This window comes from Tyto alba, unplaced genomic scaffold, assembly GCF_018691265.1.
Source record: "Tyto alba isolate M040663 unplaced genomic scaffold, T.alba_DEE_v4.0 Super-Scaffold_46, whole genome shotgun sequence".
NCBI classification, from domain to species: domain Eukaryota; kingdom Metazoa; phylum Chordata; class Aves; order Strigiformes; family Tytonidae; genus Tyto; species Tyto alba.
This window is the reverse complement of record NW_024881322.1, coordinates 860353-882203: the sequence shown is the minus strand read 5'-3', so window position 1 is coordinate 882203 and position 21851 is coordinate 860353. Positions and strand designations below refer to the sequence as shown.

At 44.0% G+C, this 21851-nt stretch overlaps 2 protein-coding genes across 5 annotated transcripts in view; one reads left to right on the top strand and one right to left on the bottom strand.

Annotated features, from left to right (window-relative positions):
- Positions 1 to 2517: 2517 nt before the first annotated feature.
- OXSM (3-oxoacyl-ACP synthase, mitochondrial) lies at positions 2518 to 9168 on the bottom strand. Of its 4 annotated transcripts, none has more exons than XM_042806350.1 (3): positions 9092 to 9168; positions 5866 to 6877; positions 2518 to 3124 (listed from the first exon to the last, which is right to left on the bottom strand). In XM_042806350.1, the coding sequence occupies exons 2-3, from the start codon at positions 6846 to 6848 to the stop codon at positions 2722 to 2724; spliced, it is 1386 nt and encodes a 461-aa protein (XP_042662284.1). In that variant the 5' UTR covers positions 6849 to 6877; positions 9092 to 9168; the 3' UTR covers positions 2518 to 2721. The 4 variants fall into 4 exon arrangements, with proteins under 4 accessions (XP_042662284.1, XP_042662282.1, XP_032853033.2 ...); XM_042806348.1 differs by lacking the exon at positions 9092 to 9168 and adding an exon at positions 8613 to 9047; XM_032997142.2 differs by lacking the exon at positions 9092 to 9168 and adding an exon at positions 8820 to 9047.
- NGLY1 (N-glycanase 1) overlaps positions 7832 to 21851 on the top strand; it is a 30638-nt gene continuing 16618 nt past the window's right edge. The window contains exons 1-6 of the mRNA XM_042806292.1: positions 7832 to 7842; positions 8862 to 8956; positions 9061 to 9298; positions 10731 to 10845; positions 12968 to 13210; positions 17584 to 17743. Coding sequence (XP_042662226.1) covers positions 7832 to 7842; positions 8862 to 8956; positions 9061 to 9298; positions 10731 to 10845; positions 12968 to 13210; positions 17584 to 17743 — 862 coding nt within the window. The remainder of the gene's footprint in view (positions 7843 to 8861; positions 8957 to 9060; positions 9299 to 10730; positions 10846 to 12967; positions 13211 to 17583; positions 17744 to 21851) is intronic.

Below are 21851 nucleotides of genomic sequence, written 5' to 3'. Positions count from 1 at the left end.
ACGGACGAGAGAAGCGGGTAGGGAAGCGGACGGGAAACTGGCTGACCTGCTGGGCTGAAAGGGTTGTGCTCAGTGGGGGGGAAGTCCAGCTGGATGCCAGGCACTCGCGGGGTACCCCACAGACCTGTTCTGGGACCAGAACCGCTTAACGCTTTCGTGCGTGGCCCAGGCCGGGGGATAAGGGCCCCAGCAAGCTGGCTGACCATGCAAAACCGGGGGGGGGGGAGCACCTGGGTGGGTGCGCCGCCATCCAGAGGGCCCCGGAGGGGCTGGAGAAATGAGCTGACACGGGGATAAGCCCCGGCACCGCGACCCCTCGGGCTAACCAGCTGGAAAAGCAGCTTGGCAGAAGACAGACCTGGTGGCCCTGGTGGGGCGGCCGCCCTTGCAGCAAAGGCGGCCAGAAGCATCGAGCGCTGCGCTAGGAAGAGCAGCAGCAGCAGCAGGTCGTGGGAGATGTGGGAGATGATCCTTCCCCCCCCTCTGCTCAGCACCGGTGAGGCACATCGGCGGGGCTGGGTCCAGGTCTGAGCTCCCCAGCGCATGAGAAACGTGGGCACACTGGAGCAAGTCCGGAGGAGGGCCACGAAGACGATGAAGGAACTGGAGCATCTGACATACAAGGAGAGGATGAGAGAGCTTGGGCCTGGAGAAGAGAAGGCTCCAGGGGTCTTCTCAATGCGTGTAACTACCTGATGAGGGGAATGAAGAAGAGGGAGCCAGACTCTTCTCAGTAACGTCCAGTGAAAGAATAAGAGCACAAACTTAAATACAGGAAATTCCATTTAAACAGAGGAAACTTCTTACAGTGAGGGGAACTGAGCACTGGCAGAGGCTGCCCAGGGAGGTTGTGGAGTCTCCATCCTTGGAGAAACTCAAACCCCAGCTGGCCGTGGCCCCGGGCAACCGGCTCCAGATGGCCCTGCCCTGAGCAGAGGGGCTGGAGTGGCTCAGCTCCAGGGGTGCCCTCCAGCCTCGGCCGCCCCGTCATCCTGCCTGGAGAACCTGGCTCTCACGAGTGCGGCGCACCCTTTCAGAAGCAGGCTTCAAAACAAACACTCTCCCAGCATTTCCTGGCTTTTCTGATCAGACTGTAACTCACTCCAAGCTTACGAATCCAAATATTAAGTTTTTTTAGTCCCAACTCTGGACCATTACACCTCTTGATTATTAAGATGAAGGGAGAATTTTAAAGGAAAGGATTGTTTTAATATATTGGTCAATTTGCCCACTTAATAGTTTAGCAACAGAGAGATATTTATTCTCCTTTTATGTTTGCAGCTACCATAATAAAGCAGTAATTGGAGGTAAGTAGTCCCTGATCAGCTCAGTGGGGTATGTGATAAAAAGAGATGGCTCCAAACAAGTAGACAAAAATGAAGCCTATACAAACAAAATTCAAATAGATGATGGTTAAACTGGCTCTATTAATTTTTTTAGAAAATCTTAATTCCCTACGGGGCATACCATTTACCACTGCATTCAGGCCTGTTAAAATGATCCATAATCAAAACACATAACTACTGTCACAAAACTTCCACGGTTTAAAGGTTACCTGCAGCAGATGACTAAATTGCAATGAGCTGAAGTGAGGAGAAAGATCTTTTGATCATTTCAGTTTCTGTTTTATTTTTCTCTGTGATTGTATAATATGCTGACTGGTGCCAGGAGGAACAGCCGAGGTCCTTTACTTGGTCCTTGCCAGAGACAACCTCAGCCACCATCAATATGTCAACTTTAGGTATAATTTCATTTTCCTGTTCTCTTTCTTCCCTTTTCTCATCCTCAACACCAGACCCAGACTTATTTCTTGCACATGCTTTTTGTTTGTTTGTTTGTTTGTTAAAAGATTCCTTTGTTTACCAAGTTTGGCTAGTCCTATTTTTCCATTTTGGCAGAACAAACAGGGGTTTCAAGAGTCTTCTTCCTTTCTGTGTAACCATTTTTTAAATCCTCAATACCATACTTGAATATCTACCTCGCTATTCTTGTCCAAAATTTCAAAACAAAACAGGTTATCACCTACTAATTCTACCCCTGTGCCACACGGCAGATGTATAGGCCATGCTGTATGCATACTTCCCTGTTAGCGCTCCGTATCATGGCCAATGAGGTAACACAACAGATGGAAATTAATGAAGCTGAAAAGAAAATGAACCACTGTCAGAAATCCTATTAACTCCTATAATACTGTCACCTGACTGTCACCTGGGTGGGAGAATGTGCATAAGTCTATGATATTCGAAGCAACTCGCAATGAGGAAAAAGGCAGAATTATAAATGAAACAAGTAACAAAGGGGAGCTCAGTCACAAACCTTGCAGCACCACACAGTTAGGTCATCAAGTCATGACTGTGGAGTCCTAACCTGCTAGTCAGCCTCCCCTCTCCAAAAATGTTTCCAAGCAATTTCTGTGCCACATGCCTATGAAAAATCTATTCTAATTAAGTAAAGACACAGAATGATCAATGTCTCCTCTTCTAGTCAAGAACAAAAACTTCTTTATCACACAAAGAATAGGTCTTTCATTAATTTTATTAAAATGAGTAAAAGAAGTTCCCCCTTTCTAAAGGAATTATTGATGTGAACGTTAGGGTGAATAAAGTTACTACGTATCAAACACGCAATTCTCAGAGCTGAGAGAAGATCACAAGACACACCCAGGGTGGCAATACAGAAAAAAGCTGTCCGTGCCATTTTTCACAACATGCACAGCGTAAATTAAACACTCGCAAAGCACAAAGTTGCATTAGTCCCACCAAAGCCAAATGAGTTTGTGAGTGCTATACGCCGTTTTTCAGTATTCCACTCCTGAGCTGTTAATGGAACATAATTGAGATCAAAATCTGCCTCTGCTTTCTGTAAGTTTAGAGTAGGTGGCAAAATTCCATGGTAACAGGACAGGGCAGTAAAAGCTGCTTCAATAGCTCCTGCAGCCCCCAAGAGATGTCCTGTTGCTCCTTTTGTTGAGGAAACTGCAATATTACGTGAGTGATCTTTAAAAAGTCTCTTGATTGCCTGATTCTCAGCAGCATCTCCTAAGGGTGTAGAAGTTGCATGTGCGTTGACATATGTTATGTCTTCAGGTTTGATCCCAGCATCTTTTATTGCTGCAGACATACACCTAAGGGAAAAAAAAAAAAAAAAAAAAAAAAAAAAAAAAAAAAAAAAAAAAAAAAAAAAAAAAAAGGCAGGATGCTGAATTTCCCTCGTATTTTTGTCACAACATACTTTACCAGACATGTAAATGACAAGAGATGGATTCATCTAACTAAACACACTAGCATCTACATTCAGCCACTCAAGAGTGAGGCCCACTATAAAATCAGACTTGTTGCTAAAAAATCCAGTTGGGGAAAATGCAAAGAGAAAGAAAGAAGATATAACAAACAGTCTCTGCAGACTACATTAATATATCAAAGACACTTTTTAATGCCAAATTTGCAAACATTTGAGAAAGAAATAACTACCTGAAATTATTACAAAAATTTAGGTTCCCTCCATTTCTCTGGTGTGGCAATGCATTCACGTAACACTCAGTACAACGGGCCAAGGAATCCCCTTCCTATTCTAAGTGAAAAGAAGATTCCCTAGTTTTTACGTTTCATTTTATTTCCCCTCATATTTACAGTATTAGGGAATTAGGAATAAAAATTGGTCTATCAAACAAAAATACTGGGAAATGAAAGAAAGATTCTTCAGTCATGCTCCTCGTGAGCTGCTTTTGCATGCTTTCCCAAGGCTAGAAGATGTCCCTGCCCCTGCAGCAGCAAGGAGATAGCACAAATTCTTACATATAAAATTAAATTTACTGAAAGTCACACTCTGACACCTGATGTTCCATTCCAACTCCTGATGACCTGTGGACTGTGACTGCCTCTATAAAACATGCTGCTTTATGAAAATCACAGAAAGATTGATACGCCTTCATACTGTGATTTTCTCACAGATTTCCCACAGAAAGGGGATGAATCACACATCTGTCCTTGCATGTGCAGCTTAACACACGACCTTTGAACAAAGGACCACTAGCTCTTTTATTTACTTATTCTTCATAAACTTAAAAAAGCAGCTCCGAAAAAAGATACCACAGGCTACGGGACAAATTTAAATCTCTCCAGTGCAGCCTTCCACCCTCAGAAGCATCCAGCTTAGCTTGGGTTGGAGGCCACTGATGCTCACTCTCAAGACATAGTAAGCCAACATTGAGGCAAAAAAGATTACTGATGAACTGCGAGGGAAACAGATCAATAATTCAGTTAAATATGTCAGCTGCAAGGAACATATTAGCTTAAGGAGATAACAGATTAATTGTCTAGAACACACTTTATATCCACATTTCTGAGTCTGGCTTTGCCTCTCCTATCCTGCAGGTTTATTTCAACCCACGTATTAGTCTCCAACTGAAATAGTTATTAGAAGATGACAAAAAAATACATTCCCCTGAAGTTTTTTGATGTGGCAAATAAAATTCCTACAGAAAAGTAAGAGAAGCATATACATTTCAGATTTAATCCGTACACTACTGCAGTAATAAAATATTGGTTTGGAGACTGTATTAAAATGTATTATCTCATCTCAGGGGTGGAACGGCTCAACATTTTGAAGATACCAAGATTAACTTTCAACTACTTCCCACTGTGAATTCAATTTATATGCTACTGCAATCATAAAATATACAAAAATTCTGTTACAATATATTGCCATATCATCTCAAGGGTAAACAAGTCTGAAAATCTGAGATAAGACACTCCTGGTTACTCAACTCAACACGTAAATCTGCAGAACAATTAAATATGAGACCAAACAGCACAAGAGTGAAATCTGGTATATTACACTTCTTGAAAAATCTGTTAATCCAATAAAGATGCAAACACAGCTTTACAATACCATGCAGAAGTTTGATCTATTTGTGCAGCGATATAGTGAATTTTGTTATTAAATATTCACATACATTCAGAATAACGCAAAGTAAATCTTTACTAAAGATCTCAACGTCAGCAATAGTATCCAGCCTACACAGAGCTCACAAGCAGTACGTATACTTACACGTGTAATTCCACTGACAATTTAATCAGGCCAGTGATAATGATTAGATGAATATGATCTACTTGTGAACTCGTTTTGATGCGATTAACAATGGGGAAGCTTTACTATCTCACTAAACAGGACTAAAGCGTATTTCTGCTATGCCCCTCCACCAACCCTCTTAGCTGCATCAGAATTAAGTATTTAAACATGATTGTAGCACCAGCATATGATCTAAATACCTTCCCTATGAAGAGCCAAAATACTTTCTAAACAAGAACAATCACAATTAACACTAATTACATGTACGGTGATTATTCTGACAAACCAGATCCTCCAACTTCTCTACAGCTTTCATCACTTGGGATTTCTTTAGGAATGCTATTCCCCTTTCAGACTCCAACAAATGACATGACCTGTTTTTGCAGTGGGGCCCCTCTTCTCTATGGACAAAGGGTGAAGAAGAACCTGAAAAGGTTCTACCGTACCACAAAAATCTTAAAAATTAGGTTTGCATTGAGACTTGTTTGTGTGAACAGCTGTAGCATCAAACAGAGAAAGTTTTCGTAACTCTATGCAAAAAGGCAGATTCTAGCAAGAACTGGCCTTCACCTTGTTACTTTTTTTAAAAAAAACCAAACCCAAACCAAAAAAAACAATCTAGGGCAAAACCTTACCAGAAGCTCTTTGGTTTTTCAGATTAAGTTTTCAGGCTTTTGGCATAATAATTGAAGACTGAACAGCATTTCTCTAGGAAAAGCGTACAATACCAGAAACACATGTACCCACTATAATTAACATATGAACTAGCCATCATATTCATCATACAGTTCTTACCTGAATGCCCCATCTCCCTCTGGATTAGGTGCTGTTATGTGGCAAGCATCGCCAGACAGTCCGTAACCTAAAACTTCTGCATAGATCCTAGCACCCCTTTGTACAGCATGTTCATGCTCTTCCAAGACCAGCACAGCGGCACCCTCTCCCATTACAAACCCTTCTCTCTGCGAATCAAACGGTCGACATGCCATTTTAGGGTCTGAATTAAAACTCGTGCTGAGCGCACGAGCTCTTGCAAATCCAGCCAAGGACAAAGGACTAATGCAAGCCTCTGTCCCTCCAGCCAACATGACATCAGCATCGCCAGCAGCAATAAATCTAAAGGAGTCTCCAACAGCATGTGCGCCCGTGGTACAAGCAGTTGACACAGCATGATTCGGCCCTTTCAGTTGGTATTTAATGCTGATCTGGCCTGCTGCCATATTGACTAAAATCTTTGGGACAAAAAACGGGCTGACCTTGTTATAACCCTTTGTTTTGAATAAAGCAGCTGTATCAGAAATTTCTTCCAGCGGAACCATTCCCATCCCAATCGCCACACCGGCACTTAAGCGATCCTGTTCAGACTGGGGAGACCAGCCGGAGTCCTTCATGGCTAGCTCTGCTGCCCCGATGGCCATCACAGTGGCAGAACTCATGGATTTCATCTCTGCCTTCGACACAAAGCTTTCTTCACTGAACTGACCCTCCTCATTTCCCCTTGGCACACAAGCAGCCACTTTACACGGGACACCTGCATATTCTTCCCCGTCTAGCGATGCAATTCCACTGGCTCCTTGGAGAAGGCGCTTCCACACAAACTGAGCCCCCACGCCAAGAGGGGACACTAAGCCAATACCTGTAACAACTACTTTCCTTCGACAAACAGGCACTGATTTGCTGAAAGCTCTTCTGTGGTTTTGCAAACGCAGATTTAAATTCAGACTCCGGAGATGCCGATTTGTGATCTTTAACAGATCCCGCGAGCACTGTGAGAACATGGTGGAAATCAATCACTTCAAGCACATTCCTGTAACAGGGCGGGGGGGGGGGGGGGGAAAGACACAAACACAATAAAGCAGCCAATGTGAAAAACATTCCAAGTACACTGAATTGATAACCTGCTTCTTACATGAAAGCCTATTTTCAACCCTGCAGAAAGGGATGTAGTTTCTGTGCCTGTAATCAGGAATAATATGTGTTATGGCACACAGGGCATAGAAACGCGTTCACTTTGTGGGCTCTTCTAGCTTAAACTGCTGATAAATATGACTTTGCACCACTGTGAACTGTTGGGCACTCTGGTTTTGCTGCAAAACTCCCCCCAGGGATTTAACCACCAGCTGGCTGGAGGTATCAACAACAAGCATTAACAGCTTCATTCTTCCAAGGGAGAAAGTGTATGTCCTACCATTAGCACGTTAAGGATGTTGTCATCCCAAACTTATGTCTGGCAGAATGGTCTAAAAAACTCAGAACGGGAGGAGTCAAGAAACTCTTCCTGGCTCCGCCACCAAGGCGTATCTCGGACAAGACTCATCTTCCTACCTCCACCTACCCTTTATCCGCCACGGTGTATTTAGACTGTCAGGGGACAGTACCTCAAGTGCGTTTGAGCAAGATGTACCACACCACCACCGCCTCTCGCGAAGGCAACACGGCCAGACCCCACGTACCACGCGTGGGGCGCGCCGGGTGACGGCGGAAGGGCGGCCGCCGAGCACAGCTGCTTCAGGTGGGAGCAGCAGCCCCTGCGCCGCAGCCCCTCGCGCTTTTTTAAAGGTTTTTATAAAGGAACCTGCTTTAAACCCTAACCCAAATTTGTCATTTTAGATCAGTTAGCCTGGATTTTATAAGGAGGCGATACATGTAATTGCACACGTTTTTAAAGCAGTGCGTGCCCAACAGCCCCACAGAGCTTTTAATAAAGTGCCATCAACCAGTATAAAATAATTCGGAGGCCTTGTCTGATCCAAGCGACGCCATGTTACTACTGTGCGTGCTGCAAAGAAAAACAAGCGGGGTGGGGAGGGGGGGGCGGGGAGTAATTTCTTTCCGGGAACAAGAGCTATGGGGCGTCACTGGGTGTTTAAAGGGCATTAACTACGTTTAATGTTTAAACCAGGAGTTAAACCCTGCCGCCGCACGCCGGCCCCGCGCCCCGCCCGCCGCCGCCATTGCCGTCCCGCCCAGCTCCGCTAGGGGGAGCCTCCCTCCGCCCCAGCCCGCCGCCGTAACTCCGCCGGCCGCGCTCCCCCCCGCCCCGCGATGGTTGGCTCTGCCTCCCTCGCCCGTCCCGACGGCGCGGGGTCGCACCACCCGAGAGGCGAGGGGGGCGGTCGGGCGACGGCTTGACAGCCGATCCCCAGTGTCACGATTGGTGAGGAGCCGCGCGAGCGGATCGGTAACTCGGCTGTGGACTGCGCGGCCCGGCGGCGCCGCGCGGGGGAGGGAGGGGGGGGGGGCGGCGCGGCCGCCCTCAGGGCTGGGAAAGGCGAAGGAACAGCTTCCTTCCCCCAAAGCGAGCATTTAAAACACGCAGAGGAAGAATAAAATTAAAAATAAAACAAACACTACAAACCCCCACACGAACCCACGGCCTCAGTGGGTGACGCTAAGGCCGTGAGGGAAAGCTTATCGTTTCCTGTCGGTTGCCTTCAGGCTGCGTGTGGGGGGTTATTTAGAGGGCTGAATTGGTGACTTCTAAACTATGCTAGTAGGAATAATAACTGTAATCTCAGAAGAAGAAAAAATAAACGAATTACCTTGGGTTAAATCTCATCTTTTTTTAAGGGCTAGGTACCATCTTCTTTAAAAAAATCACAGAAGCTGAGTAGAGCGACCCGTCACAAGCAGACAAGCAGAGCTAGTGCACGTCAACTAATAATCACAAGCCCCTCTGCACAGTAAAGCCCCCTTTTGCCTGGAACTTTTTAAATCTCGAGTTTTTAAGGAAGCAAAGCCCCACAGACCTTTTTGTCTAGGAGTCTTCACCGCCGTTCTTTCACTAACAGCACAAACCAGACAACTAGAAAAAGCAGAGACGAAAACTACGCGCGAGCAGGAGGCCCCACTGCACAGGCGGGTCACGACATCGACCGCAACGCCGGTAAAACCGGTCCGGATAAAGAAGTTCAGCAGCTCCTGGAACGCGGGCAGCCGCCCGCCGCGCACGCTCTGCGCCTTTAAGGCCCCCCCCCCCGCCCCACGCAGAACCCGCCGGCTCCGAGGGCAGCGCCCTCACCGCTCCGATTGCGCATGCGCGCCGCGTGCTGGCGCCGGTGGCGGAGCCGGGCCCGGGGGCGCGCGCCCCGGGCGGCGGGAGGGCGGCCACCGTGGCGCCCCCTTCCTCGCCGGGCTCCCCCGCCGTCACCGAGCTGTGCCGGAACGGGCGGGAGGTTTTCCTGGAGGCTTCGCGGCTGCTCCTCACCTACGCGGACAACATCCTGCGGTGAGCGGGGGCGCGGCGGGAGGTGCCTTTTTGGGGGGGGGGGGGGGGGGGGGGGGGGGGGGGGGGCGGGGCCGGGGCCGGGGCCTGAGGGGCTCGCTGGTCCCGGCCGTGGCTCGGTTGTCCCGGCCGTGGCTCGCTGGTCCCGGCCGTGGCTCGGTTGTCCCGGCCGTGGCTCGGTTGTCCCGGCCGTGGCTCGCTGGTCCCGGCCGTGGCTCGCTGGTCCCGGCCGCGCGTGGGTGCCGAAGGCGAACTGCGTGGGTAGCGCGGGGAGCGGTCGGGCGGCAGCGGCCTGGCGGGTCCAGCGCTTCGGCTCGTGTGTCGTTAAGGGAACGGAGTCCGCTGGCGAACTTCGCAGTTCCTTTTGGGTTACTCATCCGGTTTTGGAAGCAGTTTATCATACTCACACGCAGCAGTTTATCGCTGGGCTTACGGGCGGACCATCTCAAAGATGAGCTCTGCGATTCAGTTGTGTTATATAATGTCAAAGTTGGGGAAAAAAAAAAAAATCTTGTTTCTTTTCGTCATTAGTTAAAAGTAAGGTCACTTTTCACCGAAGTGTAGTGTCTTGGATTTTTATTTCTTTAGTTATTGCTGGTTGGTTTGTTTTGAGGGCTTGTTTTTTGATGTTAAACATAAAAGCCTGCATTGGCCCTGGTTCAGCAAGCATTTAAGCACCTAAAAATTAGTGGATGCGTGACGAGTAATGCTAAAATAGTAACTTGCTTTTTTTTGTTGCCTTTCTCTTCTGACTCGGTGAGATTGGTATCGATTACAGTTGAAGTTTTGTGAGTTGGTTCTGTAGGATAGATACATACCAGTATGTGTGATTGACCTTCGTGTCTTCAAGCAACTTGAGATGTATGAGCTGCCCCTCCCTGTCTATATCTGCTTTGTCAACCGCTTGCAAAAACTCTGCTGTGTGACAGCGGTGGGTGACTGCCTGTAAAGAAAGGAGAGAAGAAGGCTTAGAAGAGTTGAAAGAGGAAAGGGGAACTGAGAGCCCTTAAGGAAGTAAAGAGAATGCAGTAGTTTTCACCCAGGTACCAGGAAGTTTAACATAGCTTCTGTAGTGGATCTAAAACCAGCCCGCATCGAGCTGAGGAGCGCAGTTAGAATGCTGCCAGGTAGGTGGACGGGGACGGGAAGTTGTCTTTTAAGCGTCACTGCAGACTAAGCCTTGCTGGCTAGGATTACAAAACATGTTTTTATGAACTTCAGTTGCAAACTGGAATTTAGAACCAGCCTGTAACTCTCAAAGTTAAACGCAGAAGGATAAACTTTTAGATAGGTTTCACGTTCTGTCTATAAGGTATGAATGAAACTAAGCATTTAAAAAATCTCTTATGAATGGCTACTGCTGCTTAGTGCAGTTACCCAGCTTTTAAGTGTTTACTTAATTTGCAAACATAATTAAACCTTTAAATTTCTTCAGGAATCCTTATGAAGAAAAATACAGATTTATTCGGATTGGAAATCCAGCATTTTCCACAAGGCTGTTGCCTGTCAGAGGAGCAGTTGAATGTTTATTTGAGATGGGATTTCAAGAGGTGAGTAGAACTTTGTAATCTATAACATCTGCATCAGTCATACTAAAAATTAAAACTGTTGTTTTTTTTTTTTTTCTGCTTTCCCACTTGCAAGGCACTACATTTTAAGCCAATCACTATTTTCTTTCAGTCCTTGCTTGTGAATATTTAAAATTAACCAAAAGGAAATTTAAATGAGGCTACTTCAAAAATCTGGTGGAGCTAGAGCTAACCTGATCTGTGATAAGATTGGTTTTCTGCTGTTCAGGCACACTACTAGTTTGCTTAGTGATCAGATACACATCCATGCTGGCACAAAGGAAATGGTGGGAAATGGGGTTAAACCCCCTTCTTTTAGTAGCAGCCCACTATTAGGTGGACATTGGACTGCACCATCAGACAGTAGTTTCCATACTGTAAATCTGTGTGGTGACACAGTCATTTGGAGGGGGGTGAGGGGTAAATCCTGCTATTCTGCTGCTTCTTCCTACTGTCAGTAGGGCTTGTGTGGCCCCATAGTGTGTTAGATAAGGGAAACTGATCTGATTAAAAATGAATCCCCCCAAAACGAAAAAAGAAATACTTTTTGGCCAATTCACAGTGCAGCTACACAAGTGCTAGTGTTGTCATGACAGCAGTGGAGGGCAACAGACTGTCAAAGTAGTGGGAGGGTGTGACTTACCCATTTAAAACAGTTATAAAACTGTATTCTAAAGTAGCCTTGAGTGAATCTTGATTCTGTTGCAGTCAAAAAGACATATTTCGAAGATTGCTTTGTGTCCTGAAATGGTCCCTGTTGGTGGAATTTAAACTGCCAAAGCTTGTTAAGCTAGAAGTAGCCTTTGTAATTACAGGAGAGCTGGGGTAAAACCTGAACTCTTGTTTAATGGTGCAGAGCTCTTGCCCTATCATTGCTTTAATTTGTCTGTTTGACGCCACGCTTCTGTATGGGTACATATATAATGTTATTTAGACCCAGCTGTCATGAGACCTCTGCCTTCTCTTTGGGTGAAGCTAATTAGTGTAGTTGTCTTAATTTTTTAAAAAAATAAGTAGTATGCTGAAAGAAATGGTGACTGCAGAAGGAGAAATGGTTTGTGGATTTATTCTCATGCTGGTGCTCAGGAGATGACTTTTAATGATGTGTTTTAGCCAAGAGGTAGTCAGTGTAGCTAGCAAAGCACTCAAGCAGTAATAACGTGGTCATTTTAATCATGTTATAAAGTGCTACTCCCACTTCCATCAGATCTTTAAGAGCATGTTGTCTTAGTCTTATGGTTATTGTATCAATTGAAGCTGGAGCTCACAAACTTCTCTTCAACTGTGATAACTAAAATTGTTCCTTCTTTTGTCTCTGCTTGGTAAGCCAACTTTTTCAATTAAAAATTGAGGACTCTTCCACTGGATTGATACATTCCATTTAGTTCTGCGGTGATTATATGTGTTAAAGTGACGCACTGCATCTACAATGATAGGTGACCTAAGGTAACTGTGGATAAACAAATTACTCAGTTTAATAAATAAAGTGCTGCAGTGGTAGAAACTGAAACTCTTAAAGTATGAATGCTTCAGAATATTCATGTTTTCAGAAACCTATTTCTTTAAGTACACTGATATTTGCTTCTGTCACAATTACTAATCTTTTGTTGTGCTACCAGTAATCATGTTACAATCAAAAACAGGGACCCAGAAATCAAGCTGGATACAAGTCTAAAGAATAATATTTCCCATCTGAAAACTCGTAAGACCGAAAAGATAGCAGCATAGAAGGAAATTTCTAGCAGCTGCCATTCTGGGCTTCTTCCCCCAACATTGTGTTGCTTAGCATCTCACTGCTGTACTGTGAGAACTGAACGTTTGTTGTTCATTTCTGTTGTTGCTGCTTTCTTTGCCAAACCAGAATTGCGTTGTCCATATGTGGCTCTGCCAGAAAACTTACTAACAAAAGCATGTTGTTATTAGCTCTTTTTGTCTAGACTGACTGTAGGTTCTTGATCTAATAGCTTCTGCTGTAAAAGACCTAATCTGAAGGCTGAATCCTATCAAGCATGCTAATTTTCAGATATAGTTGTTAGCAATAGATACAAACAGCTGTCTAGCTTAGACCTGCATTAACTGCTGAATTAATTTGTCTAAATTTTAGGGAGAAACTCACCTGGTTTTCCCTAAGGAAGCTTCAATTGAGCAGCTACGTAAAATCAGAGACTTAATTGCTGGAGAGAGAAGTAGCAGACTGAATGAGCCAAATGAAATCCACAGATCAGGATCCTCTGAAACTGTCACCAGCTCTCAGACAGTTGCACACCAACCTTCAAGACCTGCTGACTCTCTTCTTCCCCCTGCCCATCAGCAACCAGAAACACCACTTGTGCAATCTCTTGAAATGGTAATTATAACCTGAAAACTTTGTAGACATAAGGTTGAATAAAAAGTCTGAGGAAGAGTTAACAGTTGGGACAGGAGAGGCTATGTAGTCTCCAAATGTAGCTGCTTTCAAGACTTTACCCAGTCAGGTCCAGAGCAACTTGGTCTGACCTCATAGCTAATCCTGCTTTGAGCAGGGGCTTGCACTAGAGGAATTCGTTAATTTTGCAATGGTTTCTGAAGTTTTCGTGTGTTTTCTCCAGTCTCCATGCAACTTCAACATCTAACTTGACATAGGTGGAATATAAGCAATAGATTTTGTTGAAGATGTCCATAAATGTTTTATTGACCAGGGCGTTGTGCTGGGTTTCTGTGGTGTGTTTCTTTGATCGCAGTGGAGAGGGATACAGCAGCGGCCCCCTGTGAGAAGCTTCTCCAAGTTCCCCCGGCTCCAGGTCAGACCCACCTCTGGCCAAGGCCAAGCCAATTAGCGATGGTGGCTGTGCCTCAGCGAGAACGTATTTCAGAAGGGGAACCTGAGAGGGTGTGGGGACTTGTGAGGAGGAGTTGGGAGAAGAACAGACACCCAGGTCAGTGGAAGGAAGGAGAAGGAAATGGGGGAGGTGTGCCAGAGATCCCTGTATCTTGTGGTGAGACTGCAGGGCTGCCCACCCTGCCACCCATGGAGGGCCATGGTGGAGTAGACACAGACCTGCAGCCTGTGGAGAAGCCCACGCCAGGACAGGCGGCTGTGCTTAAAAGAAGCCTGGGCTCTGAGAGGAGGAGAGGTCCCTGACATTGTAATTCAGTGCTGGGAGGGCTGCAGCACGCAGAGGTGACCCACGCCAGAGCAGCTCGGGAACAGCTGCAGCTCGTGGGGAGGACTCACTGCAGAGAAGGTTCGTGGAAGACTGTCTCCAGCGAGAGGGGAGCCGTGTGGGGCAGGGGAGCAATGTGCGGTGTTCACTCCCTGTCCTGAGCAGGATGGAGCAGGAGCTGACTGTAACCCCCATCCCCTGCCCCCTGCACCGCTGGGGGAGGAGGGAGAGAGATGGGGAGCAGAGCTGAGCCCGGGGAGAAGGGAGGGGTGGGGAGAGGTGGTTTTGGATGGGGTGGGCTTCTCAGTGTTCCACCTTGTCTGTTAGGGGATGTTTTTGTTAGCATTTGAATTAGTGATGTTTTCTTTTCTTCCCCTAAGGAGTCTGTCTCTTGCCCATGACCATAATGGGTGAGCACCCCGAGCCTTTGTGCTTCATTTTCTCCTCCCCATTCCTGACAGGGGGAAGGGTGAGCAAGCTGCTGTGTGGTGCTCAGTTGCCATCTGGGCTCATAGGTGTAATGAAAAAAAAGCTGGTTTGTATTGGAAGAGAACAATAAGGTGGGGGAGCAAAGGGGGTGCGAAGCTAAGACTAGGGCTATATACTGTGGTACTTGGGAGCCAGGAAAACAACAGGAGCACAACTGTAATGTTTAAAACTTTTGTTGACTCAGTTCATGCATTATGACCTCTATGTAGCCGGTGTGGGCTTTCTTTTTTCACATTACTGTTGTGAGGGACAGGAATTTAGCCAGGCAAGGATGAATCTGTAGTTACCTAGGCTGTGTTTTCCTTGTCCAAGAGGCTGAGATGAAGCTCCATATCAAGAGAGAGATGCAGAGTCCTTTCTGATGTTACCTGGCATGATGGGAGAAGACTCTTAGCACCTCACACAACTTTGAAAAATGAAGTTATGCCTTTTGATAGAAAGTTTGAGGGGTGCTTTGGTTTAACTTTCTAAAGAGTTTCCCCCCCAGAACCCTTGTCGCTTCAGTCTTTATGTTGGTGTAAGATGAATCCTTCTAAAAGCTTGCTTCTCATAAATCCTTAAACAGAGTTTGTCTCTTTTAAATGATATTATCAGTATATTGTTGGATACTGAACTATGACATACTCTTCCCTCCCAATACCCACATAAGATCAATGGAGAAATGGCAAAGCATAGACTGAAGTGATGGCTTTTGGGGAGAGGGCCCTCAGTGACCCATCATCACCCATAATGTCCTTTGGGAAAGGAACTGCTGTAGGCACTTGCATATTGAGCCATTTGGTCTAACTATGATAGCATGCCAGTAGTTGCCTTTAAAATATATTGACTGGGTTTAGTTGAAATTTTTTTTTGGTCTGCTTCTTGGGTCTTACTGTTTCAGCCAGTTCTGCAGTGGTGATTGGAAGTGATTATGAAATCTTAAGAGTGGCTTGCCATAGTACTGGTCAGTACTGGAAGCTTTAAAAATTGTGTTGGTCTTGCAGCGAGAAAAATTTTGCAGACTTCAAGCTAATGCTTGATGTATTCTGAGGTTAATCCCTCTTATTTGTAGTTATTCTGCCCTGTCTTACGCTAGCCATCAGAATTGTGGATCTATTTCTTGGCAACTGTTATTTTTCCATGCTTCCTGAGATTCAGCATGAGTGATGGGACTAAATTTATTTAGAGACATTGCTAATGCTGTGTTGGCACTCTGTTAAGAATGCTGTATTTCAGCTGATCTCTTCAGGGAATTACACTCATAGCTCTCTGAACTTGGTCTGTATGGTCTGGGTTGACTGGAAGGAAGTCCATAAAATAACTTCTGGCTACGACTTGGCCAATTTACTTGCACGGCAGTGTTTTGTTTTTTGGTGAGTATACTGCTGAAGTATAGTTGTATTATTGTTGTATGTGCTGCTGGGACATGTCAGGGAGGTTTAGAGTGGTTTTTATAGTGCAAAGGTTTTTATTCCTTGCCTATGAGTTACACCTGTGATTCATAGGAGTCCTAATAAGCACAGGGAGAAGTGGATTGCTTGAAATAGCACAGGAATATTCCTAAATGGCACTGTTACAGGGACCTAACCCATCACTATTTTGCCTTATCTGCAGCTCTTTTGTGTTTCTTATCGTAAGGTGTTCTTGAAACTCGGGGAAAGGAAAGCTCTGGCTAGCCATTATTCTGATGGATGGATTCTGATCCGTTGCTGGATGACAGAGTGTTTATAGGAGGAAAGAGGTATCCAAACTTAGATTTGCAGTGAGATCCACCAAACATCTGGATGTTTGCATAAGACTTCATTGGTATACAGCAGTTTCCATGAAACTGGTTAAGCACTACTGTAACACTAATGGTGTTACCCTGTGGGAAAATCTGAATGTTAAAGAATGTGGGAGACTTGCTGAGCAGTATCTCCAAACGCTCTTTCAGGAAGCTGACAGAACATGAAGATCTATAATCCATTGGCAGTCCCTAACTTCCTGTATTTCTGTTCTTTCAGCTTGTGTTGGAGTGAGTCTCAACACAGTTGGTTTTATGATATTAAACCAGTTACTTGGAGTTGATGAGCTCCAGGAAGAGCAAAATCAGTACTCTTCTGTTCAGCAATTATGAAAAATAAGGACTGGTCCTGTAGTACTGTCCAGCATCAAAATAATCACTCCTAATTTAAATGTTGCTTTGGAAGAAGTTATCTTCTGAAGAGCTCTCACCCCTGTATATTATGTTGTGTTTGCTGCTAGCATCTTAGGAAAGTGGGGGGTTTTTGATGAAACAAAGATGATGGTTGACAAGGGTAATGCAATAGGGAAAAGGTAATTTAGCAGTACCGCGGGCTTCCTCCCTAAAATATGCAAGACTCTTAATTTTATAATCCCATTTCATCTTCTGTGTTGTCTCCCTTTAAGTGGGAGTAAATAGTTTGTTCAGTTAGTAACACCACTATTATTAACTTTAGCTATTTATTTTAGTAGATATGGGTGGATCTTATTGGGAGCAACATCTAGTTGCCACTAAGTTACGCCTAGGTTAATTGACCGAAGTTCTTATATTTGTTATCTAGTGAAATACTGGTCAGTATGTGATCACAGAGCTGTCTATTCAAATCTGTACTGGAGTTTATCTTCAAGAGAAGAAAGTAGAAGTAGCCAAGCAGCATTCATGACTAAGAAATAGAAAAGCGGCATTCATCAATAATAGAGTTCTGCGAACTGGTGCGGCAGTGTCGAGGAAATGGCATGAATTACAGGTTATTTTGTGGATTTCAGGTAAAAGGTGTCCAAAAGAAATGGGGGTGGAGGATGAGGGTTGTGGAGTAAGTAAAGAACTTTGCCATCAGAGCAATCTTTTCTCCCTGAATCAGTATACTTTGCACTCTGGACACCATTCAGAATGCTCAAGGATTACAAGGCTGGCTTTACAGTTTGGGTGGTGGTGTCTGCAGTTTTTATTGACATCTTTACAAATAAACATTTTGCCTGGAAAGAAATACATAATGTAACTATGAGTATAGAATTGTGACTGACTTAAACCAAAATAGGAGAGCGTAGGGTTCTGGTTTAAGATGGAAGTTCATAAACCATCTTGTGACTGAAAATCCTTTTGCAGGCTGCAAATATCATGAAAACACTTCAAACAAAATTTGAGCATCTCGTATTGATGTATGAGAATCCTTCTATTCAGGAGAAAGCACTAGCTTCAATTCCCCTCCAGCAATTGAAAGAGAAGGCTCAGAAAAAGCTAGTACGAGCTACAGGACTGGACAAAGGTAACGCTGCCAAGTTATAATGTATATGAAACAAGAAATAGTCATTCAAACCATCTGCGTGATACATATGTCTACTGTGCTTTAGGTGGGTGGATTTGGTCATACGTCTGCAGGTTCCAAATGCTGTCTCTAAATTAGAATTGCTTTCTTTCTAATTTTCAAATTTTCTACTCTATTCTCTCCTAGTGTTTTAGTTTGTTTTTTTTTTATTTCACTTTTGCCATTCATCCTTTACTACTTCCACATAGAAATGTTGAACTTTTAATTTCTGAATTAGTAGTAAAGAGTGCTAGGGAAACAAATGGGCTCAGCGTGTACTGATATATTCCTTGCATCTAGAGTGAAGTACCTACAACTGGAGTAGGGGAGCTTCTTGTTTGAGTGGGCCTTGTTTTGAAATTGTCAGAGTGCAATTTTCCTGTAGGTACTACAATTCTAAATTCACAGTAACATTCCAAAATGCTGCTTCTTTTTTTACTGTGATATTATTGGTGATATTTTGCGTGACCCCTTCCCAAGGTACGACCTGATACAAAGAATCACTTTGCTAATGCTTAAATGAATAGAGCTGTTCACATGACATCCTCTTGGATCTAGCAGTGAAATATAGGCTAAAATTTATATGTTCTTCATAAATGCAAATTTGTTTGAAATGTACAGTCTTTGTCAGTTAAAAATGACATTTATATTTATAAGTGACAGTTTTAAATTTGTTTCAGCAATATAGTGAAAATTTTCTTGTATGAGATAAATATATTAAAAAGAACATGCTTCCAATACCTTATTTAAATCAAAAAAATATTTTCACTGTGAATCTTTGATAGAAGACTCTGTCTGAAGCAAGTAGGCTAACTTGATGAGGATGCTGTTGACTTGCAAACCAAAAATAAGCTCTTATGTTGTGACGTCTCATACAAGTGCACACTAACATGTAATTGTGCCTTTGGCATTAGGGAACTTGTTGATGCTAGCTTTCCTTAGTCATTTTTCTCTTTTTATAAAGCTATACTGGGAAGTAGGAAACCATGTAAACAAGTACAAAGCATTTTCATTCAGCAGCACAGGGCAGTGCAGTGGGGAAAAGAGACTTAACAGTAATAAATGAAAACTATTTAAATTCCTTTAAAAAGGCAAATAAAGACAAGCATACCTCTTAGACTCTGCTGTGCATATTATTAAAAGGGAGAAGGAAGGAGGAGGTTGGTGTTTCCACGTGCTTCTTCCCAAGTCATGAAGCTGATCCATTCAGAATGGCTTCCAGACCTTAATTTAGATACAAATAAAGAGGAAGGGATGGAACTCCACTGCTTTGGATTGTGACACTTTAAAGCTCTTTAAAAATGCTTTCCTAGAAACATTCCTTTGGGAATGGACTGTGTATGGGACGTATGGGTAATTGGCCCTTTCAGCTTTTTTGGTTTATCTGTGTTGCTATATTAAGACTGTCACCTGTATGAATAACTGCTTAGTGCTGGAGGACACGTGTTTTTGGGACTTCCCCTACAATCCATAATAGGCATTTTTGGCTCATAAAGGCTAGTAGGATTATGGTCATTTGACCAGAAATACAGACTTTTTTTTACTGTTTCCCTTACCACTTTCCATCAGAAAGATGGATTGTGCCATCAAAAACAGCTGCATATCACAGCCAAGTGTTTTCTGTTCAAATAAATCACATTCGTCATTCTTTCCATACAATATTTTCATGAAGGATTTATTTTACAAACCAAGAGATGAATATTCATGATAGCAGTCATTTTCATAGATAGGTTCCGTTTTGTATGTTGTTATCCAAGAAAAGAGAATGTCCTGTGCTCAAAATCTCATTCAGCTTTTAGTAGAAAGTCTGAATATACAAGCATATCCATTTTGTAAACAATCACACCTTGTCTGAGTTTTTCAGCACAAATGTTTTTCACATAGAAGTAAAAATGGAAATTTTACTACAATTTTAAGTCAGGTTTTCTTGATTTGATTAACATGATCTTTTCTAATATGCTTCATGGTCTTGGCAATGTGTGTTTAATAGAGTTAGGGCCCCCCCAGAGTCTTTTGTACCAAAGACTACTTCAGCTTCAGAGGAAGATACTAATTGAGCTTAAATAAGTAAAACACACATTTTGCCTAGTTTTAATTTGCCGTCCTGAAACAGGAGCTAGTAATCAAATTCGGTTCAACTTCCTTGAAACAGCATTTTTATAGATAATTTTTGTATTTTCATATTTATTAGTCAGACCTGTCTGCATTGTGACTACAACTGCAGTACATCAAATAACCAGCTGTTAATATTTATTATTTCAGTGTGGCCTAGATGGAGTTAATAAGAGGACTTAATTGAATGTTTGTGATGCTGAGAAGGAAGAGTATCTTTTTGGGCATTGGAGCAGAATGTGCATTTGAAGACTCTAACGAGTTAGAAGGGATGGATCTCTCTTAGAAGATGAGATTTTAAAATTTGTTAATTAGGCAAAGTGGGCTTATTTTCAGGCGGTGGAATAGTGACAGTGTGTAAGTAGATTTAATACCTGTTGTGAACACAGGAAAATGGGCCAGAAGAGTCTGGTGGTCTTGTGTGGTAAAATCAGCTAGAGTAGGAAGATAAAGACATCCTGTGTCTAGCTTGGGTACCTGACAAAGGTGCTTGTTTGCTGAATTTATAAACAAACTCAACTTTTTCACATGGTGTAGTTTGTGTTCTACAATAATTGTATTTGTAAAAAGTCTGTTCATATTACACCTGGCTGTCTAGACTGCTGCCAGTATCTGGTTCTTTGGGATTATGAAACCTAAGCAATTATTTCTAGTTTAATAGCTAAGAATAGGAGAAGAATAATTAGAATCATAAATTGGTTAGGTTGGAAAAGACCTTTAAGATCATCCAGTCCGACTGTTAACCTAACACTGCCCAGTCTACCACTAAACCGTGTCCCTAAGCGCCACATTTACATGTCTCTTAAATACCTCCAGGTATGGAGACTCAAGCACTGGGCAGCCTGCTCCAATGCTTGACAACCCTTTTTGGTGAAGAAATTTTTCCTGATATCCACTCTAAACCTCCCCTGGTGCAACTTGAGGCTGTTTCCTCCTGTCCTATCACTTGTTACCTGGGAGAAGAGACTGACACCCACCTCTACAACCTCCTTTCAGGCAGCTGTAGGGAGGGATAAGGTCTCCCCCGAGCTTCCTTTTTTCCAGGCTGAACAACCCCAGTTCCCTCAGCTGCTTCTCATAAGGCTTGTGCTCTAGACCCGTCACCAGCTCTGTTGCCCTTCTTTAGAAGTGCTTTGGCACCTCAGTGTCTTTTTTTGTAGTGAGGGGCCCAAAACTGAACATGATATTCAAGGTGCAGCCTCACCAGTGCTGAGGACAGGGGGACGATCACTTCCCTAGTCCCACTGGCCACACCATTTCTGATACAAGCAGGATGCTATTAGCCTTTTTGGCCACCTGGGCACACTGCTGACTTGTATTCAACTGGGTGTTGATCAGCACCCCCAGGTCCTTTTCTACTGGGCAGCTTTCAAGCCATTCTTCCCTAAGCCTGTAGCCCTGCATGGGGTTGTTGTGCCCCAAGTGCAGGATGTGACACTTGGTCTTGTGGAATCTCATACAATTGGCTTTGGCCCATCGATCCAGCCTGTCCAGATCCCTCTGCAGAGCCTTTCTACCCTCAAGCAGATCAACACTCCTGCCCAACTTGGTGTCATCTGCAAGTTTACTGAGGGTATACTCAATCCCCTAATTCAGATCGTGGATAAAGGTACTAAACAGAACTGGACCCGGTACTGATCCCTGGGGAACACCACTTGTGACCAGCTGCCGACTGGATTTGACTCCATTCACCACCACGCTGTGGGCCTAGCCATCCAGCAAGTTCTTTATCCGGTGAAGAGTACACCTGTGCAAGCCTTTAGCTGCCAGTTTCTCCAGGAGAATTCTGTGGGAAACCGTGTCAAAGGCTTCACTAAAGTCTAGACAGACAACATCCAGCCTTCCCTCATCCACGAAGTGGGTGACCTTGTCATAGAAAGAGATCAAGTCAGTCAAGCAGGACCTGCCTTTCATAAGCCCGTGCTGACTGATCACCTGCTTGTCCTGTACATGCTCT